This window comes from Temnothorax curvispinosus, unplaced genomic scaffold (genome assembly GCF_003070985.1).
Source record: "Temnothorax curvispinosus isolate PA1 unplaced genomic scaffold, ASM307098v1 QBEX01015898.1, whole genome shotgun sequence".
Lineage (NCBI taxonomy): Eukaryota > Metazoa > Arthropoda > Insecta > Hymenoptera > Formicidae > Temnothorax > Temnothorax curvispinosus.
In genome coordinates, this window is record NW_020225678.1 from 258,758 (window position 1) to 286,224 (window position 27,467).

A 27,467-nucleotide genomic window follows, 5' to 3' on the forward strand; every position below is an offset into this window, starting at 1 on the left:
AAATCTTAATTAATTCCGAGGGCATATATTACACGGCCTGGGACTTACTGCCGGCAAAAGTTCCTTCGACTTCAGCACTACAAGCGGGTTGTTTACGCGCTTGTTCTTCAGAACGGTCCGTTTTCTTTGTAATATGCTCTTTCGTAAACTTTCCAAGACGCGTATAGTTAGTAGAAAAATGGAACGAAGCTCGTTTCCTTTAAGAGTACGCAACGTGTATTTTTTTTTTTTTTTTTTTTTTTAGATATAGTAAAAATGTTGCTCGAATCACACACACAGAGAGAGAAAAATGTTCAAGTCTAGTTTCCTAAATGATGCAAAAGTTCTTACTCGATTATCATTGACATAAGTTTTCCGATATGCAAGATACCATCAAGATTAAAGTTAGATATAAGGCGTCGATAAATTGCTGGAATAGTGTTAATTGATTAATGGATGCTACTTCTGAAAGTGGTGTGCCATGTGTCGGTCATTCCAGTGATCGAAGAGATAAATAGAATCGAGGTGATATATAGGACTGATTTTAATAGCCGTACGTATTATCGATGGTTATATATATAAAATCCATGTAACGGTACATATGTATCGACGCGAATACCGCGCGTGTACCGCGCGTTCAAGCGAAGGTACTGTATCGTACACGTGCTACCGAAAACACGCGCCAATTCGCATCAGTGAAATATTTTGACGATCGCAATATTCCGTGGAATCTGGAAATGCTAATTGTAACTAAAATATAATTCATCCATCCATCCATCCATAGGTATCTAAAAAAGAGATGTAAAGTCAATATTCGAATCTATCGAAGTTTATTGTTGTCGCTTTTCCACGATGCTGATTGGTTCTCTCGTTGCGCTTACTTCATTTGCAGCTGTTATAATACATTTTGACACTCGTGTGTATCAAGGAGTTAATAGTGTAATAGTAATAGCATAATGTTAAAGCTAAATAGCGCGCGCGAAGCGCGCGTCTGTGGTGTCTAGTACACTAAAATATAAATTGGCATAAACATTTCACACAACCTGGATTATCTTAATTCATGATAATTTTATTGATAGTTCGAATATTCCACCGAATTCGAGTGAAATAACAATCGACACTTTTTCTAAACAGTCAGTAAATATTTAGACCGCATATATAAATGTATTACATGAGCTCTCTTGCATAACTTAGGATATTATTATTTAAGAGCTGAGATTTAAAAAATGGATATCATAATAGGAAAATTTTTATCTAGATTATCTACCTCCCAGATTCCTGTTAAACATTTCAACTTTTTAGTGTCAGTTCGAAATAGTTACATCGCTCTTATAAAAATTGCAATAGAAAAGGATTACGAATTCACTAACTGACATATACCGAGGGAATCGATCGAGCTGCGAGGCATTACGACTTATAGTTCGAGCACGTTGCACGTTATGTGAGAAGGCTTCAAAGGATTGATATGGACATCGCAATATCATTGGGGAGAACACTAGCCGCAGGAATGCTCTACGGACCACAACTTTTGCTGTAAGGTGTACTATACCCGCGAGGGATGCAAATTAAACATAAAATGAACCGGCATTCGCGATTTAAAACTGGGTCATTGAATTTATAATTCATCGCTGTGTCACGTTCTGCAGGGACGATATTTACAGAAGGCACCATACGTACGGTTCATTTAAAAAGAAATGTCGTATTACTATTGCCGTATACTATTGTCGGTACAGAATTTATTTCATACGCGTTCATTCAACATTATACTATATTTCGCAATATTATACTTTATTTACGTTTAGTATATGTAACACCTATTAAATATCACGTACTGGGCATTTATAAATAGTGCTCCTTGCATATTCTAGTTACCTGACGATGTACAATTTTCTTATACAATATTAAAATATGTAAGGATTATTTTAAGAACATATCGCGCTTGGGACGCTTATCTCCTTTGTCATATCTAACCCGTTCTGGTAAAGAAAAGAACACCGGTCTAAGCCACTGATCGGGGTCTCTCTGAAAACCGGATTTTCCGCTGGAGCTTAAGTCCAAGCTTAAGGGACTTTCAGTTCGAGCGTATATGTATAGCGTGCCATTGTTTGAGACGCGTGGGCTGGTATGCGTTAAGCCTTTACTTTTAAAATGGCGGAGAATTGATGTCCTCACAAATCGATAATCGAACTTAGGCAACTTCTCGTAACACACGGCGGCGGCCTTTCGGGAATAATAAATTCTGCGAGGATATGAGAAACAATGTAATAAAAGCTTTTACGCGGGGAAAAAACAATACCGGAAATAAACGTGTTTTAAAAACTCGAATTACCAATAAAAAAATTTGAACAAAAATACAACGTGTGTTAAAAATACAGTTTTGAAATATAACTGTTTTATACTGCAGTTTTATGTTATAGTTGGCAGATAACTAAGAAAACGTGTAAATGATTGCTAAAATATAATAATTGGTATGAGACGTATTTATCTCGCTCGTGTGGGTGTGCGAAAGCAATAGTCAGATTATCTCTTGCTTGCCGAGAAGTGACTGTAAAATATAGGTTATTCGGTCAAACTATAATTGCGACACTTTGTTAAGTGGACTCAATTACAACGCGCGATAAACAGGAACTTCTAAACGTTTCCGTGTACACTTCCGCGTTTCTTGAGCAACTCTCGTCACGCTCATCACCAACAGTTGTAAAGGGTGCGGTTACGGAATAATCAAACAATGTTGGACAGCATACTGCACAAGTTGCCGTCAAAACTGTGAAATGTAACTTTATATAGTGTATTAAAATTATTTTTATTTTTATTTTTATTTTTATTTTTATTTTTATTTTATACAGAAAAGAGGAGAGAGAGAGAGAGAAAAGAGAAACAGAAAAAGAGGGAAAAGAGAAAAAATACTTTAAAATAAAACAATGTGAAGTTAAATAAAAATATTTCAACATTTGATGTTAATACTTTAATAAACAATTCCGAAAGAGGCTAACGCTTATAACTATTAGCGTAAGTTAATACGCAATTTATGTAGTAATTATCATACGCATTATCAACCAGATTAATGTCTATATAAATGGGAAACGCTATTTAACAGCTGTCTCGCTTTATGATCGTAAATGCAATTAAATTGATCACGTCAGCAATTTTAATTCCATTACATACTATTGGGCATGTTAATTCCATCACAAGTGGACCAATCTACTCCAAAACCATAATGCATTATGATGACGAAACAAATCGGAACGTTCACGCGCCATCGAATTTCGTTAAATGCCCGGTTAGGATTTATCTCGAAACTGTTATTTTAAGAGCTTTGAGCCTAATGTTTTTCCAATAGAACAAAAATGTTTTATCTTAAGTCACTTACGTGTGAAAATTCAAAGAGTGAAAAAAAAATACCGTTACACTAACAATGAAAATTCTATCGCGAGGTGTCATAAATGTATAACGTAAAATATAGCACGTATATATGGAAACCGTTTCAGAATTTATATTTGAAGAGAGATTAATTGATTGTGTAGACAGCATATAAATCTTTATTCGTTTTTTTTTCCTTGAGTTTCTATCACGAATTTCCCAATTTTGCCTCACCACCACATAGAAATATATATTAATAAAGCTTTCACGTTGCCGCCTTTCACACAGAGCGAGTAAGCCAATTTATCCCAGAATAGACCATAATGCCACCCCTTTGAGCAGCAATTTTACTATTAATTTCCATTATGACACCAATAAACTCTTTTTGCAAAAGTATGCGCAGCCACTTAATTTCTGACGGCACTTCATCGGGTACGCATGTGTGACAGCTACTTAATATAACGCAATAATAGACTCTTATGTACCTTTACAAAAGTTCAATGATTAAAGACAAAGGGGAAAAAGCCTACGTCGTCGCTATCAAAGGGCGTCTCATTATCCTTTTTATGGAAAAAAAAGTTATATTGAAAGGCGGTAGCACATGCATGCGCGCGATATAAAGTTACTCTAAAGTTAAGTTACGTCCTTGACCATGCGTAAAATAATCAATAATAAAAAAAAAACACTAGATGTAATATCGAACGTCTGGATATTAATAAACGAGTAAATAGTCGATCTTAAAAAAAAAATAATAAGTACAGAATCGAGATTTAATCACATTCGAAATATATTTAGAAAGTAGGTTCAGAGACTTCCGTCTCTGATGATAGCCTTGTTAGAAATTGAATTTCTCACTCAGGCGTATATATATCACGAGAAAGATTCACCTCCATCACGTTTCAAATCAAAACTTTTCGTGTTACCCTTCTAACTCATAGAACCCCGGAAGGTTTCTGAATGTTAATCCCAGTAATCCTCAGAACTATTACAATAGGACTTCGTACATCAAGTGCTATTGTACGCTTACGTGCATTTGCGGATTCCCACAACAAACTAAATAGACGTACGATTCTGTCCACTTTAGACACCTTTATCATAGTTTCTATAACTTTTCTCAGCTAAATGAAAACTCACGACTATATTTATGATCTCGAAAATGATGAAATAAAATTGTTTAAGCAGCTTTAGAAAATTATGATTGGTATAGTCGCAATTATCGCCTGACAGTGACATAGTTCAGAAATGAGCTATTTAAATCATTTTCTCGTGAAATTTAACAAATTCTTGTTAAAACTATTCGTCGATATTTGACATATCATTAATTTAAATTCTAAAGTTAGAAATCAAGACAATTTAATAATAGACTATTTTTTAATAATTTTAAACGCTTTAAATTGTTATTAATATCAATATCGAAAATTATATATAGGACGTATAGAAAATACTTTATAGACTCTGTACGATAATTTAGCATCATATATGTCGTCACGCTAACCATTACTCTCTATCCTCATTTAATATTGCTATTTGACATATCTCTGTTGGCGCGTTTCGCGCGTTTCAAAGCTACGCGGACATAAAGGAACAGTCTCCTCTACAAACTGACGTGGAATGTGGAATATGAAAAAGAAGCGATGTACTGGAAAAGAGGTACCTAACCAAATGTAAGATCATATGAGGTATATAGCATTCCTAATTCACCATCAAATAAAATAAACATTTTTTTTTCTTAGTAGAATATATATTTATTGCGGAGTTAAGTATATTAGGCATACACCAATTGGACTCATGGCAGCGATTTAGTAGAATTATTGCGTTTAGGGGAACCTAATACCGCCTTTATTTCTAATTCCACACTCTACGATATTGAGACTATTAACGTGTTACTTTCTGTCAGCGAGCAGTAGAAGATATTGAACAACGCTGCTTTAATTGGACAATCTTTTAAAAAAAGTTTTATTTTAGAACTGTGATATAAAAAGTATAGCGTGGCAGTTCATAGTTTCAACGAGGTTTCGAAATTTTGCAAGAGATGTCTTCCGTTATTAATGCAGCAAAAAAGATACGTAGATACCAAGAAACGAATTTCTGTCATAAAAACATGTAATATTGTGTCTAATTTTATTTCTAAATTAGAGATATTCGTTGCTAACCATTATTGTGATGCTTTAATCGGTTATATTTCTTCTTTATGGTATTTCTAATTCCGTCCTCTATATGTGCATTATGCCATTTTTCCTAACTGGTCTACCTCTAGAATACCTCTGACGCTCCCTCAGCCTCCTGTCCAATGAGTAACAAGATCTTTTTCCCAGAGTAAATCGGCCAGGCGGGATGCTGACCACATCACCTCACCCTATAGTCCATGAAACCCCATGGGCTTTCTTAACAGAGGATATCTTTATCAACCTTATGTGCTCTATTTTGAGTCGTTTCTATTTCTAGCATATATTGTGTGCCATAGTTGTATTTTTAACAAAAATATGTATAAGGATGCGATATTAGGAACACTTTTTTTTGAGGTCGTAAAATGCTACTTTTATTGTTTTTCTTCCGAAAAGATAGTTAAAACAAATTTTGAACGCATTTATGCCATGATGATCATATTACGATAATCCTAGAATAAAATAATGCTGTTTAGTTATATTCTTATAAGTTTTCAGTCAAAATTTTGGTTTTTAAAAATGGGATACGATATTAGGCAGTTCTCCTATATGTTGGAAATTCACAGCAAGATCCACGATTGTCTTATTTATGTCCATTTCTTATACTAATTGTAAGTTATTACTACTGTAGATTAACTTTAATCTCGATTTTTTAACTTACTTTTTATCTTTTTCTAGTCCTAAGAATTAAATCGAGATTAAAGTTAATCTACATTGATAGGAATGCACATTAGACACGGCCATTTTAACATACATAGTGTTCTATATATTCTAATTGCGACATTAGTTCCACGTGTCATAAATTTCCCGTTTCCGATATTTACACGCGCATCGTTTGTTTGTCTCTGCGCTAAATCTCTCTCTCGGTTAATTCCCATCCGCCCGTCTCGGCCTACTCTGTCTCTCAGACCCATGCTAATGCAGGCTGCAATTTGTATAATTTCGAAATGGGTTAAGCACGCGTCGGAGCATCCGAGGTCGATAACTTTTTCTACCTCCGCGATAGAACGTCGTTATCTGCACGTGCTCTTCCGCAACGGCGCTCGTTCTAAAAAAGCATAGTGCTTACTTTACATTTTAATGTCTCCGGAGTCACGTCGACATCTCGAAGTGCTACTAATTTCATGGACTTTTAACTGTAAACTCGCCGATCACGCTTCCCAGTTATATGTCGAGTGAAATGCGCGGCCAAGCGCGCGTATACCTTTTATAGAAAAATTGTAATAATCACAAACTTTATAGTATAGCCTTTGACATATAACCATAATTGCAAGGGGTAACTAAACGTCGAGATACAATAGCAATTCCAATTGAGTGATTTTGAATGGTTTTGAATGGTTGATAGCGTCAGTCATGAAGCATAACATTAACGGCATTAATCGTGATTGCTGGAGCGTTAAGACGCTGCGATAATCGATACTATACTATATAATCTGATTATAAGTAGGTATTGTATATATCTCTGCTACTAATATATAAAAGAGAAAACGGATGATAACTTTAGAACACTCCTCAAACATGAGCTAATCAAATGAAATTTCTCTAGCGACTTGGCACTCTTAATAAAAATATGATATTTTCCATAAAAAGATACGACAAAAATTAGAAATAAACTCTTCAATTTTTATTCGCTGTATCTCGTTGCAGAATATGGCAAAATTAATTCGGGAGAAAAATGTTGTCTTTTGGTTATCAAATTTGACATACCAATATATCATAACTACATTTACTACTAATATAATTTTTATCAATTTTCATGATTTTTGACATTTTAACAGAGCTGCAAGAAAAAAAATATCTGCAAGAATTATCTTTATTTTATTTGACTGACATTATAATTTTTAAAAATGTTTATTTGAACAAATTGAGAGATTGAACCCTGTTATTAATACTGTTTTAGCAATTATATAGTTGTCGTATTGTTATATTAACGAGCTCGGAAGACGACAAAATGCACATGTAGTATTTTGTGTTGCATTGTCGTACTTGCATGGTCTCCTTCATGCAAGAAGTTTCAGCCGATGAAAACCGACGGGGAGCTATAAGTGCCACCAAGTGTAATAATTATCATTGTTACAGCCCGTTTTTGCGCTCGTAAAAACTTTATGCATACGTAGCAAAATTTAACTCCAAGCGCTACTAATTAGCGGCGTTAAATGCAACGAATGCTTACAAACGCAAACAGCGTTTCCACCATAATACTTGAAACAGCTGCCTTTTCATCATGATGTTCGTTGAATGTAATAAATGTTACCGTATTTCCGTAGAGATTTTTAAAATATTTTAGTAGAAAAAAGTAAAATATTTTCTGACAAATTAATTTTAATATTTAGTTACCGCTTAAATTTTAAGAGAAATAATTTTTTTATAGAAATTACGCTCAATTTGCGGTGCGGTAGAATATTTATTATTAATTGAGTAAAGAATATTCTCTTATGAACTATTTGACTTCGTCGAATTGTTAAGTTTTAATTTAAGTTTTCACTAGAGCTGCGCGTTAAGTTTTATTGCTTCATCTTTCTCCTAACCCAATATTTTTGTAATATCACGACGACAACTTCACGCACACGCAATCAATCTCTTTATGTAATATTCATAAATTTGCACAGTCACCTCGCGGATGCTGATGCAAAAAGTTTCGCAGGGATTGCTACGGTGAGATAATAACAGAATATAAACGACGGTGGATTAGTCTGGCGCGAATTTCCGAGTCGATTTTTCGATGAATCTCGGCACCTGCACACATAAAACCGAAATCACTTAAACTATACTAAGGCTGTAGGAATACAATTGGCAGTGATGGACACCCATGTTCGGCGGATAAATCACTGTTTGTAGATATTCGTGCTAAAGCCCATAAATCGTAATCCTTCCATATTCGAATGTTCATGCGCCATATGTTCTCTCTATTTCGCAAGTGACAGTTGGTCCGAAAAGCTATCATAAATGCATTTCTTATAAATTTTTTTTTTACTTGTTATTTAGAGTTTTTCGCGTTAGATTCATTAATTAGTTTCATAAAAAATATTAGAATATGAATTACAAACAACAAGTACTGTTACAAAATGCATTGCACAATATGTTAGCTCGGTAACTCGATAACTCGCTTTATTAAGGCATTTTCACGTAATTTTATTTCTCTCATGGGACTTAAAAATTTGATAGAAAACAGTAATAATAAATTAATTAACTCCCGCGATTTGTGGATGAAGGCAACACTTGTTTGTCGAAACAATCTCGTGATTTATTCATATAAAGCAAAAATTGAGTGATGGAGAACGCAACAATAAATCTTTATTTCATTGCGCGATATTTATTTCCTTCACGATATTCGGATTCGGATGTATTTCTTATTACGTTTTACATTTTCCGATTGATGTGTAATTCACCAGCTAATTTCCGGATTGAAAGCGCGGAGTAATATCGCTAAATCGATCTTTTACGTAGCAAAGAGTTAAATATTTGATAGCTAATTTATCAAAGCTTCTTTATTTCGAAAAGCAATAGAACATTCGGTGATTAATTTACAGTACGTTAAATATCTCGTATATAGAAACTACATTTCAACTTGTGCAACTTGTGCCTTGGCGTTTGTTTAAGCATGTCGCTGCGTACGTAAGGTCGTCGCGCTATCATTTTCTTTCTCGAGACATAATATCATAAACGTTATCACACCTTAAAATTACGATAAGTGATTTGCTCGTATAATCAATTTTTCAAGAATAAATGGCAAGAAATGAAGCTTATTTTTCTTTCATCTCATCGAGATTACTTTCTCCCATCATAAAAGGTAATAATAATAGAGCCCGTAATTACAAAGAGCGTATAATATCACTAATGTAGAGATCTTTTCTTCTCCTTTGCAATGCTTTTTAAACTCAATTCAGTATCTCGACAATGTTAATCGTGATCGCTTGCGAGAAAGTCCTGAGTGGAACGTTGGGGATGAATTTCGCGAGAAAGAAAAGCAACCTATTCTTTATGATCTTTGCACAAAGTGCGGGACGTCGAGATGGATTTTTCTCTGCGATGAAACATTTCGAAGCGGAGTAAGCGAATGAAGAGTCACCCCGTAATGTCCAAGCAAACTTTTCACACGTGCAAGAGATGGGAAGAGATCGTAATGCGATTCCCTATGGCAGATCTCCATTATTTCTCTTGAACGTAATATTTGCTGTTCCACACAATACGGCTTCAAAATCCAATCCTTTTTCGAGATGACTCACGGTGACAACTTTTCTCGTCTACGACATCAGTTATCATATTAATTGACATAATCTCTTTCCTGAGAAAACTTTCAACAATAACGTGCATTGGATGAGAGAATAACAAGCATAAATCACAATCACATATAACGTATGATACAAAATATTGCTGTAATAACTCGTAATTATATGTCTCATCGTTCGTAAAATCTTCATATTTACGGTGTACGGAGTATAGGATTGCACGAGCTCTCTAACACGAGTGCGTATATCGGAAATCGCGCGATAAAACAATTTGCTCGCTGATTACGTTTTGTCAGGAGCAATCGATATTTAGTGTCTCAATTACGGACTCAATTTCACCGGACGAATCACCACCGTAATGTATGTTTGTTTCAGGGAGCGGCGAGCCGTGGTTGAGAAGCGAGAAGCATGCCGAGCTCGGGACGGAGATTTTACTGCCCTGCGTCCTGAAATCACCGCAATGCGAGGGTCTGCACAGCATCAAGTGGTACCGTGGACCCACGAGGATTTTCATTTTCAGCGAGGACGCCGGGATTATACGCGGCAATAACGACATTGCTCTCAGGTAATTAAAGTATTATATTGAGACTTGAATGCATAATGCTAGTGAGTTCAACCCGTGCCTTGACTTAATTAGGCCGCCTCTTTTGCAGTTTCTTTTTCTTTTTAGAAACTAACCTAAATTTCTTTATTCCTCAATATATTTCGCGATGCCAATTAAAATCATAATATGAATTTACTAAAACTCGCGATAATAATCACCAATTTTGCGACGTAAACCGAAGATAATTAAACTTTGGCCTTTTATGTTTTTGAAATATTATTCAAAGTATTAAAAATAATTTCTCAAAAAAAAATCTACGTTATTTCTATATTGAAATATAAGTTGAATTTGAAGTATAAGTTTGTAGATATCTATTTCTCTATTTTATACAAATGTTTAAAATTTTTTTGGTCTTATATTCTCATTAATATTCTTCGAATTTCTATCTTTTGCCCAAAAAATGTTAAAAATATTATAGAATATCTATTACATAACTAAACAAATAACATATTTTCTTGAATTGTGTTCGATTTTGGTTTTGATAATTAGCTGCTTCCACGATTTGTAACTATCGCGATTATGCTCATTTCGGGGTCATCACCCTGTAATTGCATTTTGTGGTTTGCGGTCTATATTTAGAAACCGTGTAGCTTCGAATACGTCAAATGCGTTAAATGCGCATGTGAATATGTACACGTGAACATTTAGAGCATGAAACTTCCAATTGGTAATTATCAAAGTCTCTGATTGTTTTAATAATATCCGGTTCACCCATTATCCCTATAGTTAATTTGACACAGTTTACGTATTGTTATTTGCATATAAAACTCTTAACACGTACCTACATGTACTACAAACTTTTAATCCTGTGGAAACAAATATACAGTAACACGTAAATAACAAGTTAGTGAATAAATTAACAAGTTTGTGAATAAATAATTGCATTATGATAAGAGAATTAATAAACATAAAATAAACATTGTTAAATATAAAACTTTTATAATATTTTTCTATATTATATAATATTAAAGAGAGAGGAGAAAACTGATATATAACATAGAAAGTACAATAAAAGTTGTCTTATTATTAATGACGAAAAAAATTTAATTAATTATTCGATTACAAAAAACTTGTAAATTTTAAGCTTGTAAACATTTAGCTGCAAATGAAGCAATCTCGTTATCTCCATTAAATAAATTAGCTACGTCTTTCGATTGTAATTCGCCACTATAGCTATTTACTCCGCGAGCATTATTGTTTGGGTACAAGCGCGGCAACTAGGCACTAGGCATACAAACTCGAATCTGAAACGTTCCTTAGAGATTTCATCCGATAACACCGTGTTTCTCTACGTGCCAATTTGCATTAATTAAAATAAGCTCACCAATATCCTTGAATAATTAACAACGAAAAGCGATAAGCTTTATTGAATACTGATTAATTATTTTCACTCATTTACTTCCTCAATTTTTCAGACTAGTTAATATTATTATTAAAATTTAAATACAATTCTACTTTTCTATCGAATTAGGTGAAAACTTAATTCGGCATTGAGACTTACACTTAATGAATTTTATTTCGTAACGTAAGAAAAGATACCACTGTCAATTTAATTGTAAAAGTTACAGCTGAAAAAAATGTGGAAATTATAGGATATTCGTTTACATATTTAAAATATGGTTTCCATACTTCTATCAAGCTAATACGAATTAAAGTAACACGATTTATATTACAAAAGGACAGGCGTTACAGATTAGCTGTCAATAAAGTGATTCTTATTTAATTCCATTAGCACGCTTCAGTAGCCACTTATCGCTTTTCTTCTTTGCCTCGCATATTTAGTCTGACATGGTAACGATACAAGATGATTTTTATTTTTTATATGCGACTTTAGTCTTTTTTTCTATTTTTGAAACGAGAGCATTAGCAGCAATAGTATTTTTATGTATCATTTTTTGCAATACGTCGAAATAGATATCACTGTTGTAAATTTCATGCTTGAAAAAGATAAAAAATATCAACGAGAAAATGTTCGATCTGCACTGTGCATTTTATTTGTTTGAAATATTATGCTCTCGCTCGTCGAAAAATAACAAGATTACCTGTGATGACATGATAATAAAAGACAAATACATATATTACAGTTTGATGCATATAGACACATATGCACATGTATACAAAAGGCAATCTTGAGAAATTCATTTTTAAGACGATCTATAGTTCTCCAACGTTTTTCTTTTATCTAAAGAAATTACATAAAGTTTAAAATATTTTATATAAAGATACTTTTATAATATTTGCAGATGTGCTCAATTTTTTTTAGTAATAAAATTTTGTATTGTAATAATGTCTTAGATCGATCTTTTTATTCTACATCAGTATTATATTCGATCTGCTTTGGAGTAGTGTACAGTAATTTTATTTAAAAGCCTTACTTCTATATTTGCTACAAGACTCTTTGGTATACACTTCGCGGTAGAGATCTCCTAGAGATGATATCTTTTGATAAACTCTGAGTCTCTGTTATAATATATTTCCTAGATCTCTCCCCAAGTTTTAGTGAAATATTACAACGGTAGTGATATTGTCAAACACGATGTTTGCATCACAGCGAAGTGCGTTTTGCGTAATTAAATGATACTTGATTAAAGTATCATCCTCTACGATTAAGTAAACTGTTTAGGCTTTATATACGCGTTAAAGAGATTGTAATATTATTTGATTATAATTTTATGCATTTATTTCGTTATTATATAAAACCAAACGTAATTTTCTGTACAAGTTTTCTGCTAATAAATACTATCAATATCGACAAAGGTCGATGATTATTACTGTTAAACAAAGCGAATATTATACTTTTTAATAACAGTTTTGTGCTTACTAAAGTGGAATATTCACTTTTCTTCATGAAATTTGTTTTTTTCTACTATTTTTTCCGTCGTGGATTAAAGGCAATTTTGAGTAACCTACTTTTATACGTTATTCATGCGTATATAGTATACGATAGCAAAGCAATATTCGGTAATTATGTTGTAAATCATGTGCAATACATTTGCATTACATAGCTGTGGGAAATACGTCGGTTGTATACGACGTATTTCCTACATTAACGTAATGCAAATTTTGAGCAAAAATTTCCTTTAATTGCATTTAATTACGAAATACATTCAGTCATTAGTTCGATATTTTACATACTTATGTTCGCGAAAGATAAAATCACAAAAACATAATACAGTCGAAAAAAATGATAATTTTCGACATAAAAATGCAATATACTAATGCCGCGTAGTAAAACATAAAAGGTCGCTTTTATAATGCTAATGTAAAATATGTCCTCTATTTCTAAGATTTTATAATACGACATGCTATTATCCGGATTAGTTGAAATCCGGATTTAGAACTCGGAAATATAAAGTAATGTTGTGTATGTTGTATTGTCGCTGTATGTAAGCTACTTTATTACTTTGCGGTGTTACAAAGAACGTGTCTCTTGGTAATGTTATTAGTTATTTTAAAAAATTTCGCATTTACTTCATTACTTTGGGGAGTTGCAAAAAACGTATTCCTTAACAATGTTATTAGTTATTAAATAGAATGTCTTATATGTATGACACGTACTCCTGAAATTTTAAGAATACTCTTATTTAAACAATATTCTCATTTAAATATGTTTGCGCGAAATTACTTCTAATAGTAAAACTATTTTATATTTTGATATTTTGACAAAAAAAATTTAAGATAGTCAAAATATAAAAGAAACAACTGCAAATTAGAATAAAGAAATTTTATTGGTAGAACAGAAGATATGTTGGATATCTTATAGATGTGAACACGCATACTTATCACAGTGTATAACATTGATGGTCTAATTACACGCGAGTGCAAAAGATATACATAGTTTCATGCGGAGCGATGTCGCTGATTAGCGGTGCAGCACATCGTCGTATCAACAATTCGCTAATGACGCCGTAAACGGCTCGTCGATCAAACAGCACGCCGAAATGTCGGCTGACCGCGATCACCCGCGTTTCATACCAACGCAGAATTTGCGGCCTGCAAAAACAATGATTCGTCACACGCTATACGGGTTAACCGGGAAAACGCGGAATAAAAGCAATACGAACATTTCGGTTGAAAATTGTTCGTGTCAATATTTAATCTAGTTAATAAAAGCGGATTTTGGAATATCGTACGATCGTATATGCGTATAGCGTATAAACGCTGTGTATGTTGAACATTAGTGTTTTATTTTTATCAAAACGTGTGCGAAAATATCATTTTTACCATTGTTAAATAAGTACGCTTAAGCATTTACAATTTTGTAGAGCAAAAAGGGGAAAGAAATATTGATTTGAATTTATTATTTCCATTGTTTTTTTTTTTTTGCAATGCACTTTTGGGCACTTTTCTGTCATGATCCATCTTTAGATAACAAGTAATCAATTTGATGGGGATGTAAATTGTATCGAGTTACGGCCGCGTCCAATAGCGATGTGTACCGACTACTGTACTTATATGTCGATGCATATATATTCAGTATCATCTATTGACAGAATATCGAACGCGACCTATATACGTATAGTATATGTATATGCGCCCATTGACTGTGCGTTTGCTTGCCATTTACGGATATAAATGACGAGACCTTCGGATGTCTTGTTGCTTCACAGTTTCCTGTCGTGAATTAATGGCCTTGTGAGAATGCACTTGAATTAATGGCCTTGTGATCCAATTTAATTACGAGCATTCGGAATTTTTGTGGCACTACATAACTACACGTAACTACTACGTAAAAACATATTCGTCATACAATTTACTCCCGTTGTAAATTAATAATGCATACGATTGTATCGAGAGATCTTTCGATCCCGTTAATATTTCTGGAATACGTACTCATAGATGCATCAGATGTACGTAACATGCAATGTAAATAGAATTCGGTTCGTATAACACATATGATCGAATAGCACATATGACGATAATATCACCACCTTATCGTCATAAATGGATTATGCTACTCAGGCGGGATAACGAGCAGATTAATTTCATTGATTGTCCGATTCATTACCCGGTGTTAATCGCAATTCGAGATTGACATTACCGTGAGGTCATTATACTTGTGTTGGCATGAACCACATAACGGCATAATACCGCGCGATCGTCATTAATAAAGTATAAACAATCAATGTGTTTACGATTAATGAAACGCTGCGCGCGTTATAAACGTGAGTGACACCAATTATACGAAAATAAAACCGGCACGACGTGGCGAGCGAAATTTATTAGATTCTAAAGGAAATATATTCGTCATTGTTGTCATGTGAAATGCTGATTAAAAATTCATTGAACAAAAACGTTCCCTCCATTTTTACCGCCCAATTATAATTTCAATATTAGCAGATCTTTTTTACTACACATTATATTAAATTATACACGTCAAAATTTCAAACAATAAAAATTAATTTGGGAAATTATAAATTAAATCACGTTTTTGTTCTAATTTTCAAATCAATCTAGCAGTATGAATGTTTTACGTTATGAATGTTTCAGGGCGAACATATTGCCTGAAGGCTGAAAATAAATCACGATTTTTGTTACAATTTTCAAATTAATTTAATTAACAGTATGAATGTTTTACGTGAATGTTTCAGAGCGGACATAGAATATTCGTCGAATTCATCGAAAACATATTTAAAAATACCTGAGGTGCAGCTGGAGGACGAGAGTCTATACAAATGCGAGGCTACGTACATGGCAGTCAACCGCGAGTGCAACAACGTGCAGCACATTATTCTTAACGTCACAGGTGCGTTACATTACATTATGCGGCATTACCGGATTAACATTTTTCGGAATAAGATTAAATTTTTTATCAAACTGGAGAGGGAAAGTGAGGGGATATTAAAAGTTTATACTTTTAAAAATTCAATTTATTAGTAATATGATTTTGGCGCTTAATGCACGAAGTATATAAAGATTTTTCGGATATTTTATAGAGAGAGATACCGAGAGATTTACGGAAACTATTTTAAAACTTTTCGCATAACTTCTCGCCATAAATTGCACGCGATATATTTTTAGCCGTATACGACCTCTGTTTGTTATGCAACCTCTCCTGTGTACATTACGTCCATACGTCAAAAACGTGGTCGCAAGTAGCCTGCATTATTGAAAAGGCAATACGGGCAATACGAAGTAATACGTTTCATTATTCATACTTTTGAAAATCTGTTTGCGCACGTTTGTTTTCCTCACGACATATCTTTTTCTTATTACGTTATTACCGGGCAAATTTAACGTGATATTTCGCGAAAATAATACGACAATACAGTGATACTCTGGCATTTTATATGATACGTGAAAACAAATTTACGATGTCCGTACTACAGTCGGAAAGGTGAAAATGGTATGCGCAAATCGGAACATATCGCAAAACTCGCCATTCCATAAATCAGGCAATGTTTATTTCAAACTAACGGTTACACGTGATCGTTCTCGCCAATATTTCAATTTTGCGCGATACTCCCGAACGATAGACAACTCGTTACGGATGGCCCTTTTACGAGATTGGCAAGTAACGATGTGCTTCCTTTCGAAACACCTCTCGAAAATAGAAGTCTTATTTACATTTTACGGCCACTTGTGGCAAACGTAAAACATCAATAGTTCATACAATTCGCGTTTTTCCTCTTTATGTGTTGTGCAGCAATGTACTCAAAGTAGGAAGACCGCCACAAAGCAAAAATATATATAAATAGTACATAAATAAAAAAATATATAATAAATAATAAATGAATACTACAATATCAATCTAGATGTTAATAGTGTTTCTGCTTTGAGTAACGCCTATAATTTGATGAAAAGAAAATCAAAGGTAAATGAGACAGTCGTCACAGTCAATTGATAGCGATTTTGTGTTTCGAATTTATGGTCTGTGACTTTTCTTTGGCTTGAATTTTCCTCCTATCTAGTTTCGAATGTTTTTGTATGACTATATCGTCACTCGGTATCGTAACACACTGAATTGAGTGAGGAAATGTATGCATTCCGCTATGCATCAAGTATACTTAATTTTCGCGGAAGCTGGATAACCACGGATAGTGATCTGGGTTAAACCCATGTCAAATTATACATCGATAACTCGAGTTATACCGGATGACTCCTAACTTTCCGAAGAGTTAATATCGACAAGTTGAGCTCAAGTTAGGCTCCCATTGATGTGATATCTCACGTACTCTGGATACGTGGAGTTATTTGATAATTCTTGATTTAACGTTTAGATTAATCTCATAAACGCATTATAGGGTCATTTAACGGCTAAATAGCTTCATTGCCACGCGATGTTATTTAATCAGGTTAATGCTTCATCATCACTACGCGGTATCGTGGTTTACTCGCGCTAACTTATCTCATATCAAATTTATACGGAATTATCTTTGCAAATTAAGGGGAAATCCCGAGAAAGTATACGAGATGTCAAAAATTGTATGTATTACATAAAATACATATATTCTGCAATGTAATAAATATCAGTGTTAAATTTTTCATGGAAGTTTTATTAATATCTAAAATCTTAGTTTGGAAGTACAAGAGACGAAAAATAACAAATTTTGCATATTTTTGTATTAAATTGTAACAAATAATACATATATCAATAACAAAAGATGAAAAAGATTTTATTTATAATAAATATGCTATACTGTTGAATTAAATAAAAAAATGTTGAGTAATGCAAGAAAAATCAAATATTACTATAGCTTCTTCTTCCCTAGATATCATCAGAAGCTACATTAGAGTCGGAAGAAGCATTAGCAGTTTCTAATTATCCGGCACAGAATTACGGCTTAATTGCGTTATTAAGTAATTCCGTAATAGGGCCTGCACTTAAATTTCAGATGGGAAGACCTCCAAATTCATCTTGACAGAAAAGATCTTCTTCCTTCTGCCAGCCGCAAGTTTCTTGCAAGGCACACCACTTATAAATGTTGTGTTATATCTGCATTATCTTCGGATGTTTATGAAGAATGAAATAATCCTCCTCTGGAGTGGTTATTCAACGAAGGTAGCGATTTTCCGCGAGTACATGTACGCGAGTCGTCATCGCGACGGACGTGAATAGAATCACTGTGTACACGAAATTCTGGCTGCTGATCTGTCTTCCTCGCTGTCGTGCACCATGCCTCGTGACATCATAGCGAGTTAAACGAGTAGGGTGGAGTTTTCAAGTGTATAATCGCGACATAGTACCTACCTATATAGGTACATAGTAACGCGTAAGCAGCATTCAGAAACTTTCATCTTTCATAATGGAGTATTGTATTCTTCTTAAAGTTCCAAAACCGAAGACCGCCTTGGAAATTAATTTCGCGGTCTAATTAAAAAGATAAAGTCAGAGTAATTATTCCCGAAAATTCTAAACAGCGTAAATTGGATGAAATAATTATTTATTAATTATTCATTAATTCTATTTATACTTGTCATTATTATTTATCATTATTGTTACCATTATGTGTAATATTTTAAAAAAAGTTACGTTAACCTTTTGAAAAGTGAAATAAGAGCTTTATCAATTTTTGAATTATGGCAGATTTCAAGTTATAGGATGCTCTTTTGTGCGATCGTTTTAAATTTTTAAAAGATTCTCCAACTTTTATCGTTTTGATTGCAAAACCAATTGAAACACGAACGGAACACGAAAGAACTTGGAAAAAGTTGCTCTTGACGCATAACTGATTGTGACCTCAATTTGTCGAACTTCAAGTGCCTCGTGAATTTATGTATCGGGCTGCTTTCTTACGAACGTGTCTTGAATTTTGTTACAAAACGTAATATCACCGTGTATTTAACTGTTTTACAATAAACATGATACTGTTGTGTTACACATATTACAATATTACAATAATTAGAAAGAATGTAGGTTATTTTAAAGACAAATATCACTAATCTTTTTGTGAAAAAACCTTATAAAAAAATTAATTTTATTTTACTTAACAAGAAATTTAATTTAAAACTTTATTAGTGTTTAAGAATAAAGTAACAAGATAAAGAAACAAAAAATGACATTTAATTAAACGTTGTCGAAAAAGAAATAATCGCAAATTTGTTAGATTATTTAATTATAAAGATCGTTTAGTCAAGGTATTATAAATTTTATTTCTTTAATGAGTTGAATAATTTCAATTATGATAATAATCTTAAATCGACGGTTTTAAATTGATAAATAACTTTAATAAACGTTTCTTATCTTTCTCGCGTGCAGCTAATTGTCTTACAAGAAGTCTAGTTGCTCAGTAGAAGGAGGAAATAAAAGAAATGTTAAAAGAAGATAAATATGGACCATTATTCTTCTCTAACTATAATTTTATATTTAATTTAGTAGTTACGTATATATTGTATGATTCTTATATAGGTATGTAATTAAAACAAAGCAGCATGAAAAGAGAAATTCCAACGACAGCAATAATAAATTTTTAATATCCATTAATTAGTTTTCATCAGCTTTGGGAGATGAACTATAATTCATCTTTCGTAAATATTTCCCGAGTCAAACAGAATCTATGAAACATACCAAAATTAAAAAACAGATTTATTGACAAAATGTTTAATATCAGAGCAATTTCTATGTCAGAGAAATGCATAAAAAATTTGAAAGTAATAAAATTAATGGGAAAAAAGTAAAAATATCATAGCTGAAAAATAGATTTATATACAAAATGGCGCGGCTAAATTCTTAATTTATCATAATTCTCAGGATTAAATATTTACGAAAAAAATTTTGTGACTAAGTAGCGCCAATTTCGATAAAATACGGGATACACGTTGTATCCATTATACCACAGCGTGGTGAAGCGACAACGTAAAAGTAGCTTGCGAGCTCTCTTGCGACAGGCGTCGACATTAATCTACATAGAAGAGCACAGCACGAAGCTGTGCGCGAAACGGTATCACGTATCACACCTATATCTGTACTTACATATACAGCGCAGCGCTGCCGGATTATCCGAACACCTCATTCTAGCTAGGACATCACGCTGCAGATTTATCGCCAAATAGATAATATTGTCAGGAAAGTAGAGCGCGCGCAAACAGGATCAGAACGACGGGGATTAGGAAAAGTAACAATTTTCAGATTCGATTATTTTTTAATGTCATAAAGATGAAGTTTGTGAAACTTAGTTCTATTTTAGTATACTACTTCTTTATAAGATTATAAATATAATAAAATTTTCAATTGTATATATATTTTTTTTTGTACATGCAGAGAAACACACAGGAAGATAAGAAAATTTATAACATGCAAAATAATATATATGTGTGTATGCGAGTTGTTACACTATAGTATAAATAAGTGCTATTATTAATTTTTACGTCGGATATCATAAAGGTTGCGCTTTGTATTATTCTCCCGGCTAATCGCTCATTCGCTAGATTGTGCCATTGCAAACTCACGTAAAGCTCTGCAAAATAGCTGTTGGCAAAACGCCGTATAGTTTTAACATGGTGGCGCCCGCGCCGCATGGATGCGCGCTTTTATACGAGATTAGATAGTGAGCTAAAGGTATACAGTACGCGAAACGTTGTTTCTTCTTTCATTTCGTACGTGTTCCGTTTTACGGAGCGTCTTCCTTTTTGCTGCGCAAAATTACAGACAATTGCGATACCTTGTCTCAAAGCGGCGACGACGAAGCCGAGCGTCGCGTCGCTCGGATTCAACGTCGACAAAAATCTCCCAAAAGGTCCTATCAAAATCACTTTCGCGAATTCCACAAGACGTAAAACGTCCAAGCTACTTTCGTTCTACTCTTTAAGTCGCGCAATTTCTTCTCTAGCATGCGATTTTTCTTCCGGAGATTGGAATTTTTTTCATTCGGAATTTGGATTTTTCCGAATCTGCATTTATTTTGCACTTTTACGTGTCGCAATGTATTGTTGTCACTGATTAAAAAAAAAAAAGTATTATTGGAGAAAATCATTAGTTGATTTCAAAATTCCCTTTAATGCGCAAGAGTGATCGATCTATTTTCTCATTGTATTAATTCGCAGTTATAATTTTCGCACAATGCGATTTCCCAGTTATTTAAGTTGAGACTTCGGTACAAGTCAGATCCGGTAAATTGTATGAATTTATGTAGAACTAAAGGATGAGACTCGGATCTGCAACGTGATAATGCTAAGCTATTATCCAGCAGAACAATAGAATATATCTGCACACACCCGTCCTTTTCCGATACACACGAAAGATCGCGGTAATCGGACAATGCATGTATCTGAGTTTATTGAGCGAAACTACTGTGCGAGGGATTGCTGCGCGCGTTCTGCATGTGCATTAGCACTCGGCATTACAATATCAATGAATTCCGTCCTGCTATTCGATGAGCGCTGAAGAAAGGACAAGTTTACGCTTTTACCGCTGACGACTAACTAAGGAAATATCATTTCGCCTCAACTGCCGAGGTGGAAACGAGCGCGAAAGATCGCGAAGTTCGTAACGCTTACTTCGTAAGTTACGCCGATTTCCAAGTGGGAAATACGCGAGACGCGCCGGGGAAAGATCCAGAAACCGTCTTGTAAAAAATCACGAAAGCTACTTACGATCTAATGACACCGCCTCCCACTTTCGAAGTAATCTCTTTCTATAGTCGTACAAAGTTGCCGTCGTAGCTGCGGGTCGTTGAGGCGACTTTAAAAGTCGTTTTCAAGTATATTATTCATAAACTTTATCGCTGTTAGAGTGCGCCGTTGGAATGTTCACAAACCGGATCGCTTTCCATCGTAATTTTCTGGGAATGGCAGGGCATGACAATGACAAATCGGCTATGCACTGACGATATGCGGGAAAAGGGATTTTTTTGTTTGGTAGCCTTTTTTCCCAATTTTTTTTACAATTAAAAGAGATCAAATTCCGTTCCAGGTGCCAATTAAAAGCATGTTTCAATGCAAGCTGTCCGGTTCTTTCAATAAGCCACAACGAAATAATTATTCTTAATTAATGGACTTAACGCGGCGAATCGCGTCTGTTTTCCGTAACGCGAGGAGTGCGTCACGAACACGCGTTTACCAATATTATGGCAGGTCACCGCGGTACTGCTTCGAATCGTGCGAGAACAATCAACTGTACGACCACTCGAATTAATGGCTGTGTGAGAGGCGAAAATTAATGCTACATACATCGTGTGTGAGACTCTTCGTTTCGACTTACGCCTCTTAATAGCTCAATTATTTTCCCAGCGAGAGTCCTATTAACGAATCAATCGATATTACACAGCGTCTCGACGTGAAGATGACGCCAGCATTATTTTACCGTCTAACTCTAGAATAAATCATCAAGTTTTAAAACATAGAACAAAATGTTCCGTTGCGAGAGAAAAATTTTCCTTCAATTTCTTTATTTCTTTCGAATTCGGTTCGTTTCGAGAGTATTTCGGCGATTGTGTTTATGTAAGGTACGGAAGCTTTTTTGTTTATACATACACTGTGCGCACTGTGCGCACTGTGCGCACCAGTTGCCGTCCAATCTTGTTTCTCGAATTGACCGGAATGGCAGTAGATTTTTAATCGACAATAGTAGTCGCACGCTCTTTCTAGTATTAAAGGATTACCCAAACAATTCGGTTGACGGGTTCGAATTCGCGCCGTAGTAGATGGATCTACACATGGTGCTGGGCATGCTCTGTTTCAGTTAATTTCACAAAGGTGATTAATTTACCTCTTTTCGGTTTAACCCTTTGTACATGGAGATCCATATTTGCCTTGTGTTCAGACTGATTAAATTTATAAAAGTATCGAATACTTTTTCTTAGACTTGGCGATATTGAGTAAAGAAAGAAAATAATTATCAGAAAGAAAGAAATTTATTTTAGCTCTCTCTCAATATCTAATATTGTACATGACTTTATATTTGTATGTGATAATAATTCATCATAATTAGTAGTAGAAAGAAAGTGTATTTTATTATTTAAAGAAATGTATTCTAGTCTTTTCATATTTCGTCTATCAATGTTTTTATGTTTCTATATTTATATATCATTATAACTACGAAGAAATATATAAAATATGACAAATTATTTAAAGATAATATATAGAGATTTTAAGAAAAAAATTTATTACCTAAATAAGTAAGTTTGATAGATTATATATATATATATTAATATTTTAGTACAAAAGCAAAATGCATGAAGTTCATATTCTGTTGCGCTGTAAAAGCTTTTCACGCTTATTATGAAAAACGAACTCATATATGTATATTTCAGAATATACGCATATGACGTACGTAAAGTTAAATGCATTATGTTACAGCACGAACTCGATATAATTAACGGTAGCAAAGTAAAGACACTCCATTAAAAATGAAATAATATAAATCCACCGTACAAATTTAAATTTTAACGTGTATGGCCTTTAATAGAAACAATATTGTAGTCGAAAGAAATTATTTTGAGAGTGTGAGCAATTATTCTAAAAAAAAAAATTATAGCTTACAAAATGTAGTGTAGGTTACAAAATTTGCCATTCTATGATATTAAACAATTGATTAGTTTTCGATAGTCTTCTAACTATAATGTTAAAGAAACTCGAGGTAGTAAGTGTGCACCGGAAAACATAGAGACTATTAATAATCAGATCTAAAATATAACAAATTTAATACCATCAATTATTACAATTATGTAAGTCCTTGATTTATTACGGCATTAATTTCTTGCATAAGCAGTGAACTATTTCCTCTAATTTAGCAGAATAATTTATTGAATAAAGGTGAAAGAGAAAGAGAGAGAGAATACTAGAGTTTTAACTAATTTAGATAACCTTCTTGATGTTATTCAAATTTTATAAAGGATCACTTATTTTGTGACCGATTGATTTAATCTTCTTTACGTACATGTGCAAAATGTTCGAGAATATCGAGTATAAATTTATTTAACTGATTGATTTTACTTTTGAATAAGTATTTGTTATAATCTTTTAATTTAAACTTATCGTTATGATTTAATATCAATATGTGAATTAATGAAACATAATTTGATTCTTATTAAATTCTTATGCACATCAAGAATCAATGTTAGAAGACGAATAAATGTAATAAAATCATGAAATTTTCGATTCCTAATCTATATTAAAAGAATTTAGAATTACCATATCAAGCATTCTTCTTGTCTTCTTGTTAAAAATACTATGCGCAAAAACAATTCAATTAAATTTGTGACCAATCCTGTGAGTATAATGAAATATTGTTCTCTGGAAATAAAAGGTGTATAGAGAAACTCGTTAACGAATTGTTTAACGAACCACACGCGTCGCGTTTTGTCAAATATTGATCACACATCTCTCGTTAGTTAACTTTGTAACAGACTTCTGCTTCTGTGTCTTATGAAGTATTAATCTATTGATACCACAGTCTATTTTAAAAAATGCAAGTTTTATATAGTAAGAAAGTTATGTAGAAATGCGGAGGAGTCATAACTTTATTTCATTATGAATATTTCTCTCTATCTTACTGAATGGAATGTTAATGTAATTTTCTTGACTAGCGGAAAATTGCGAAGATGATTTAAAATTACACAATGCCTACTCGTACGATCATAAAAATTTACTATCTCGTCAGAAGCCCAAGAGCCCGCGAAATGAATTTCACTGAAAAGAATTATTTGATATTCACATATTTGAAAAAGAAATATGTCTACATAGGCTACAACGCGCGCATATTAGAAAAATTGCGAGATTATGTTTTGCGATGTTACTAGCGATTTTACCGGCGAAAAAAAGAGTATTGCGACAATTTTCGCTCAATAATAGTCGCATATATTGAAGAATTCATTTGTATTCAATATTTCTCCCATTCGGTTCCAAATATATACGCATAGAATAGACGAACAAATTCCGTGATTTTGCCTAGATTTTGAAATTTTAAGCACAAAATTTTAAAACTTACAAAGTAGGAATTTAGATTATAAATTGTGACAGTAAAATCTGACTTTTTTGCAACGATTATAAGAAATAAAGATTTAAAATGTTTTATACTTCAACAGACTAAATGGCAGTTTAATTTATGATAGATTACGATGAACGTTTTTAAAATTACACAGCTAATGAAAACTGATAGTTTGATGTCTTTTAACAAGACATTGCAGAATATACATCATTCTTTGTAGAATATTTTGATCATTCTTTTTCTCTAGTTCTGGCAAATCTCGTAATCTTATATAATTGTTGAAAATACATTTCAAACTTGCGATTTCAAAAAAAGAACAAATTAAATTCTTAGAATAATTTATTGGAAAAACATAATTGCGATTTTCCACTTGACATTTGAACTTTGAACATTAATCGCTTTTACCATTTTTAGTAGCAAACTGATGATATGAAATGTCTCAGGTAATATAACAACTCGACTTATTGTTAGTCAGAACCTAGAGATACACGGTTAAAAAGATTATGTTCTTATTTCGTCTGTCTATATCCGTGTTATAAAGATTTCAATTTAGCGTGAGATAAGCTGCAGATAAAATCTCAGAAATAGTTGGTAAAACTATATATGTAAGCAATAAAAAGCGAGAAGATTTAAGAAACAATTGTCTTCTAAAAGAAACTAATTTTTTCTTTACAAGTAAGATATAAAAAAACGTCAGATCTGGATTTATAACAAACACATTGCGGTCAAATAAATAGATATAATTTCCGATCGAATATAATTAGGATGGAAATCCTAGGAAAATTATTACATCAGTAATAATAATTTAATATAAATCTAGAATTATATTTGCTTTATCGATATCTTAGCTTTCCTGAAATGTACATTTAATATTTAAATATGATTTTTCTCAAACACAAATTGAATTTTAGCATGAATTTAACCCAAAAAACCATTGCTAATTGATTCTTCAGACAGGTTAGAGAGACTCCTTAATCAAATTCCCATTTGCTACCATTTGTCAATGACATAATCTGATCGATCGCTACAAAAAAACGGACGAGGACGATTTCAAATTAACATAAAATGAAAGTATTATCAAGTACAGATATGATTCAATATTTGAATCTAGCTGCTCGAATCTAGCTACAATTTTAATGAAAAGAATCTATAAGCTTTAATTAAATTAATAATTTTGTAGATCATAAACCGTATGTGTCATATCAATGTCTGATAATGTTAAATCGTCTTTTAGAAGCAAATTTATTTGCACAATCGAATTTCTAACTAATTATGCAATTTAAAGATATGTTAGCAATATTATATATCTACAAGTTTCCTCACATCTTTCTGATAGGTAAATGAATAATTTTCAGCTATGAATATCAAAATATGTGGTGAATATAGGGAAAGCTTATTCTACAGAAAAGCGCTATTTCCATGCACGTAAAATGCACGTAGTACTTTCCATCATTAGCAATTCTTTGAATCACTTTTGCCGTATGATTATCCTTAAAAACGGTATTTGCGCGTAAGCACCCCTAATGCCACACCGGGAGCATATGTGCATGCAAATGTCTCGCGTATATATACGCGCGATCGGTGCATTTGTATGCACATGCTTACATGTACACCGACAGCTAGCGTAATAGAACACTACGACCCGAGTGCATTCAGTCGGTGTTACCGGGGGATCTGATTTATAGTGTCCTAAGAACATGGCGCCTATTCGATAAGTGGAAGTCACTTTACTCTCGTAGGAATTGTAGAAAGTTACGGGACTCCTCACGCCAGAAAATCGATGTGACGATGGCTCAGAATTTCAGGGCATACGGTTTACTTCCATTGCGCAAAAGAAGACAACGCTTTATCAGATCGAACGTGCTCCAGATCGGAGAAGAATTGGATGTGATAACACTTCTAAACACCGCGATTAAATCGCTCGCCGCAAGAAAGTTATATCGGAGAACAGAAAAAGTTTCTCGAATCGATAGAATTGTCTTTAACTTAATATATTATATCAAAACGTAATTGTAAACGTATGTGTATAAAATGTATATATATTACAACTTGTTAATATATTTTAATAAAAAAAGAAAACAGAAAAATCTGGGAATTGTCTATAACTCGTCGAATAACGTGTACGATAACATCGAAGTGATATCGACATGACAGGTATAAGATATATCTAATGGGATCTGTGTCTATTTTTTTAGCCAAAAAATATACAGAACAAATATAAATCGTCGAGGGTAAAATTTGCTTACGCTGAAACCTATAGAGCA

General features: G+C 33.3%; 1 protein-coding gene across 7 annotated transcripts in view; it reads left to right on the forward strand.

Moving 5' to 3' along the window:
• LOC112466113 (hemicentin-1) overlaps positions 1-27,467 on the forward strand; it is a 163,369-nt gene that overhangs the window by 85,004 nt on the left and 50,898 nt on the right. For all 7 annotated transcript variants that reach the window (XM_025034009.1, XM_025034002.1, XM_025034006.1 and 4 more), the window contains exons 2-3: positions 10,109-10,298; positions 15,929-16,083. In XM_025034009.1, coding sequence (XP_024889777.1) covers positions 10,109-10,298; positions 15,929-16,083 — 345 coding nt within the window. The remainder of the gene's footprint in view (positions 1-10,108; positions 10,299-15,928; positions 16,084-27,467) is intronic.